General features: G+C 40.9%; 1 protein-coding gene across 1 annotated transcript; it reads left to right on the top strand.

Annotated features, from left to right (window-relative positions):
- Positions 1–2,389: 2,389 nt before the first annotated feature.
- Positions 2,390–3,199, top strand: LOC101623832 (testis-specific H1 histone). Its single transcript, XM_012732789.1, has one exon. The coding sequence runs from the start codon at positions 2,390–2,392 to the stop codon at positions 3,197–3,199; it is 810 nt and encodes a 269-aa protein (XP_012588243.1).
- Positions 3,200–6,004: the final 2,805 nt, after the last annotated feature.

Genomic DNA, 6,004 nt, shown 5'->3' with positions numbered 1-6,004 from the left:
ACAAAAGTAATGGATTTGTCAATATCAAATGACTGTTAAAGAGCTAGAATATGTGTTCATATTTTCCAGGTTTAAGCCCAGGTTATTTTTTTTTTCCTTTTAAATTATTGCCACACTGAACCTTCTAACACCAAATTTATTTATCTTATTTTTCTTATATTTTATTGATTTGCCAATCATTTACATAGCTGTATAATTTTGGGAATACAACTTCACACCTCTGTATGAATGTGTTTCACTTACATTCGACCAAGGCTCCAGTGATAAAGCCCTATCACTTTCTTCTCTGTCTCCTCCTCCAACCTCAAATCCCCTCTGGTAGCCAGCATATTTTTGATGTATGAATTATTTATGTTATGTTTTACCAGTTTGTTTTCATTGGTTAGTTATATACCGAATATGTGAAACCATGCAGTAACTGTCTTTCACATTGTGATTTATTTCACTTAGCTTAATTATCTCAAGATCCATCCATTTTTTCTGAAAATGTACTACTTCATCTTTTTTTAATAGCTGAGTAGCATTCCACTGAGTATGATACACCCTACAATTTCTTTATCCAGTCATCTGTTGATGGACAGATAGGTTGATTCCATGATTAAGTTATTGTGAATAATGCTACTGTGGGAATCAGAGTCCACTAATCTTTTTGTACAGTGTTCACATATAACTGACTGGTATATGACATCTCTCCACAGGGCTAGCGTTGCCTCCCCTCTGCTCTTCCCACTCTGGCGTATAACTTCTCACAAGGTATCTTACCCACAAGACTGATTGGACCATTTTTCAATCCTGTGACTGACTGGATCGCCTACCAATCATCCCATAGCACCAAACTGCTCTGGCTTAGACTCCCAAAACTATATTGAATATTAGTTGTGAAAGTAGTTGTCTTGTTCCTGATCTTAGGGAAAATATTTCAGTTTTCCACTACTGAATGTGTTGTTGGGTATGGTTTTGTCATATACGGCCTTTAGTATGCTCATCTTATTCCTATATTATTGAATGTTTTTACATTAAACAGGTGTTGAATTTTGTAAAAAGCCTTTTCCACCAGTGTCTACTGAAGTGATCCTGTGATTTTTATCTTATTTTTTAGTTTATGCGGTAAATGATATTGATTTGTAAATATTTAACCATCTCTCATGCTAGAATGGATCTCTTACATGCTAGAATGGATCCCAGTTGGTCATGATGGGTTATTATATTAATTTCTTCTTGAATTTGACTTGATAAGATTTTGTTGAGGGGTTTTGTTTTTATGTACTCAGCAATGTTGATCTATAATTTTCTGTGTCCTATCTTTGTTTGGTACCATACCAAATTAATTTAAAATGAAGAACACTAACAGAAGCAATTGTGATAGGAGATCATTTGAAGAGTTTGGAGAGTGAAGAAAGAATCTATAAGGACTCTGAAAGATGAGTTTGGGCAGAGAAAGGAGACAAGAAGTCCAAGAAGAAGGACAAGAACACTGAAAGCACAGTTAGTTTGAAGAATAATGACTAGACCAGTATTCCTGGAACACTTGTATACTAGATTGTTCCAATTCAATTGAGTAAGGTCTCTGAATTTCTCAGGTTTGGAGTAGAGGGGCCACAGTGATTCTGGCTGCCGCTTCATTTTCTTGCACATAATCCACTGGGCAGAGGCCTAAAACCAATCGGATTTAATGGTAGAAGCTTTTGCGCCTTGTGTTTTACAGACCATTGCATTTACTTTTTAAGAGCATTGTTTAGGATAGTAGAGAGTAACATCTCTCATGTTAAGAGACATGTGAGTTCATGGTGTGCAGGGCTTATCGAGAAAGTGCATTTCAGAGGGTGGTAGATAATCAAGGTCAATAAGAAGTATAAATGCTGGGAATCAGCCGTTGGACATTATAAAGGTGATTTTCAGAGGTGTATGAGGTTCAAGATCTGGAATGATTTCGACCTGGAACAAAGCTGTGTTTGCCCCGGCCCTCCCTGGTGGCACAGCGGGTTAAAGCACAGCACAAAGAAGCTTAAGCCACTTCCGCATGAGTTCGATCCCCGCCTGCCCCGGAGGAGACCACTTGGGGAGGCAGACCTCTCCTGACCGCCCGCTGCTCCCCTCAGCAGTGTACTTCGTAGATCTGCCTGTTCTGCTCCCCACTCTGTCTCTGGTGAAGCCTCAAACCCTCCTCATCTCTGGCCTGTACCCCAGTTCTGTACGAATAAATAAATAAATCTTAAAAAAAAAAAATAGTAAAAAGCCCCGACTTGGGTGAGGGCCTCTGATTCTCTGAACCTGCACACCTTGACTGGGCACCGCCTTTTGTGACGCAGTTGCCGGCCAGCCTAGTTGCCTTGGCTCTGGCCTCGGTGAGATCCGAAGCCAGTGGCCCCGCGGCTGCGGGAGCGGGGCCATGGCTGAGACTGCCCAGGCCAATGGCGAGACCAAAGGTACTGAAGGGAAGACGCAGCAGCCAGCGGAGAAAACCCCAGGGTCCGTGCAGAGGCGGGGGCCGCGCTCCGTGCTCAAGGTGTCCCAGCTGCTGCTGCGAGCCATCACTGCTCACAAAGGGCTGACTCTGGCGGCGCTGAAGAGGGAGCTCGGGAATGCTGGCTACGAAGTGCGCAGGAAGTGCTGCCGCCACTCGGGAGACTCTTCCAGGTCTGAAGTGAAGGGCACGCTCCTCCGGGTTAGCGGCAGTGATGCCGCTGGCTACTTCAGGGTCTGGAAGATTCCCAAGTCGAAGAGAAGGCTCGGACGCCTGAGGTTTGAGGAGGGCGCTCGCTCTCCGAGGAAGATCCACGCGGGGTCTCGGAGCCAGCGGAGGAGCCCTGTACCTCGGCGCAGAGTAAAGAAGACCAAGGAAGTGTGGAGACGAAGGAGGGTGACCTCGAAAGTGAGGAGAGTAAGGGCAAGGCCCAAGGAGACTGCGCGCTCCAAAACCAAGATGGAAGAGAGGGCCAAAGTGGACGAGGGGAGAGGAGGAACCACAAAGGAAGACAGCAGGCCTAGGTCGCGAGACCCTAAGAGACCAAGCACAAAGGCACGGGAGGAAAAGAAAACGGACCCTGAGAAACCGGTAAGACGGACCATCCAGAAGCCAACACAGAATAAAAATGACCCCTCTTCTAGCAGCCAAGGGAGGACCCACGACACGAGGATGACTCGCTCAAAGACTTACTCTAAGGCTGAGAGTCCTCAGAATGCAACCGGAAGTCCCTAGGGTGGGAGCATTCCTTTCCTCCGGGCACAGATGCCTTTTCCCCATTGGGCCCAAAGAGGGCAGCTCCCAAACTCAGTAAATGCAAAGCTATTCACAAGTCCTTTCTAATTCCTTGTTTCTGTTTCTTAGCTGCTTCTGGAAGAGGAAAGGTGAATGTGGAGGTGAGCCTTTAGTAGGGGTTTTGTTTCTGCTTCAGAAGCCAGGAAAAGACCCTTTCTAAGTAAAAAAGAACACAGTAAAAGAAAATTAGCCCTCTCACAGATTTAGACAAAAAGGTCAACATAGAATTAAGTGTTAGGACATTCTAAGAAATCCATATTCAATTCTGGGGAAAGAGGCATGTAGAGAGAGAAGCAGATGCATCACTGGGGCAAACAAAAGCAAACAGCCTTTCAATGGAGTGGCTAGATTGATGCAGTGTTCTTATCTGAAATTCCTTTTAAGAAAAATTACTTTCTCCCAAAATTGATTGTAGTGGGTTTGTAGTTTTTGCCCTAACTTGATAACTTATATGAAATTTAATTTTCAGTTAAGTGAAAGTATTAAAGCATCTAGCTCAGAGCAAATGGTTATTACTGAGAGCTGAACATAGGTATAAATAGTTGGTGGTGGAGTAAGATAAAATACCATAGTATAAAACAATCAGTGCTTAATTCTTGGTAAATTTCTGTCACTCAATCCTTAGCTAAGTTATTATTTCACATTCATGACCTTGTTTGCCTTCTCTCCCAAACAGCTGGAGTTGACCAAGGGTGATTTTAGGAGCATCAGTAAAAAAAGGGGGGGAATTAAACATTATGTCATATACTTTGATTGACAAAATTCAGTAAGTGAATTATCAACTTGGAGAGTACAAACTCGTAGAGGGGACATAATTAAGATTTTCAGAGTGTTTACCAGAAATATAAGATGGGGAAGATTAGATGAATAGGTAATTCTGCCATTCTTAAAAAAACAACAGTATATATTGAGCACCATTTACCAAATAATGGAAAAGAGTGTTAATTTTCTTTTATGAATTTTCATTACAAATGCAGGGGTTAAGAACAGTGTGGTAGTTCTCATGTGTAGACCATTGTATGAGCCACAGAACTGTACCTTAGGAAAGTAAAATCAGTCACTGGTACCTGGGAACCACTTATTTACAATTGAAGCTAAAGGAGGATCACCTAGAAGGTGCTTTTTAAGAGGTGAGTGTGAAGGTAGGATAGGAAAGGTGTTCGAATAAACTGGAAGCATTTTCATAGAGTTCCTGATCAGGCCCTCCCTGGTGGCACAGCAGGTTAAAGCATAGCACTAAGAAGCTAAAGCCACTTCAGCATGAGTTGGATCCCCACCGCCGGGAGGCAGACCTCTCCTGACCCACCTGCTGTTCCCCTCAGCAGAGTGCTGGTGGGTCTGCCTTACTCTGTCTCTGGTGGATTCTCTCACCACCTCTGCACCTCTGGCCTGTACCCCAGTTCTGTATGTATAAATAAATACATCTTTGAAAAAAAAAAAGAATTCCTGATCAACTTTTCCAGGAAAGTCTAGTATCTGGGGGAAATGGGTATGCATATTTAAGAGAAAAGGAAAACTGAAGTAGTGCTAATATTCACCACACATCTTTACAAGAGAATCACTATTTTAAGCCTGTGGAAAGCTTAGTAATAGCAAAATGCTTGCAGCATCTCACATAATAATAATCTCACATAGTAATAACTTCGAAACATTTCCCTGCTGAAATTAGGCTTAGTGTGTGTTTGAATTGGTGAAGGCAGGATGTAGGAAACAGAATCAGAAAAGAGGGAATCATTTCAAAAGAAGCCTTATTAACACCATTAGAATAAAGTAGACCAATTGCTCTTATGATAGTCACATGGATCCCCCTGATAGTCCCAGCCTAATTTTCCCTAAAGAACCAGATGTCTAGAGTTAGAAAACCTTTTCCCCAAGACAGTATGGAAAGATGACAATTTATTTTCCTGATCTCCTAAGACTCATTACAGTTATTTATTTAATGACAATTTCTTCATTTAAACAAACTTTCATTTATGCAATAACTTTACCAACTTATTAAGTGTGAGATACTAATTTCCTATAGTTAACAATGGTCATTTAAAATTATTTTTTTATTGATAAGCTTTAGGGTAATTGTGCTCCTACGAAATTCAAGAAATAAATATAATTCATTTCAGGCTATCCAGATTATTATAATGCTGTCTGGGTATTGTGTGGAAGGAATTTATAAGTGCTTGAAAGAGAGAACTTTGTTGGGAATAAAGATGGATGAAACAGTCCCTACTTTTCCATGAGCACAATCCATGAGCACAGTAGTTATTTGGATATTCTACTTTTGTCAGAGCAAATAGAACATTTCTGACATCAGTCTTTCCTAATTTCTTAACCACCTAGTGCAATGATGATCAGGAAATTGTTGGATGTTGACATTGTAACAAACATTAGGTGCCCTCTAGCATCAAATAATCAATGGTTCTTGAAGAAAGTTAACAGTAATACAAATGGTCTTCAAAAATATGAAAAAGCTGAAATTTAATTCATAAGAAAAATGCACATTAAAACAAGTTAGCATTTTAATTCAAACAGTTGGGCAAAAATCCAAATGTCTGAGAACAAACTTAATACAGTGAGGCTGTGAGGACACAGGATCTCAAACAGTGCTAGTGGGAGTGCAAATCTGCATGATCCCAACATGGAGGGAATTTGGATCTCAAAATTTCAGATGAAAATATTCTTTGAAACAGCAGAATCACTTTTAGGAATTTATTTTTATTTATTATTATTTTTTAAGATTTATTTATTTAT

Source organism: Condylura cristata, unplaced genomic scaffold (genome assembly GCF_000260355.1).
Source record: "Condylura cristata isolate star-nosed mole 26May11 unplaced genomic scaffold, ConCri1.0 scaffold00036, whole genome shotgun sequence".
Classification (NCBI taxonomy): domain Eukaryota; kingdom Metazoa; phylum Chordata; class Mammalia; order Eulipotyphla; family Talpidae; genus Condylura; species Condylura cristata.
This window is presented reverse-complemented; position numbering and strand designations above follow the sequence as displayed.

Coding starts and splice junctions, on each gene's coding strand:
- LOC101623832 (XM_012732789.1), top strand. CDS start 2,390: ATGGCTGAGACTGCCCAGGCCAATGGCGAGACCAAAGGTACTGAAGGG.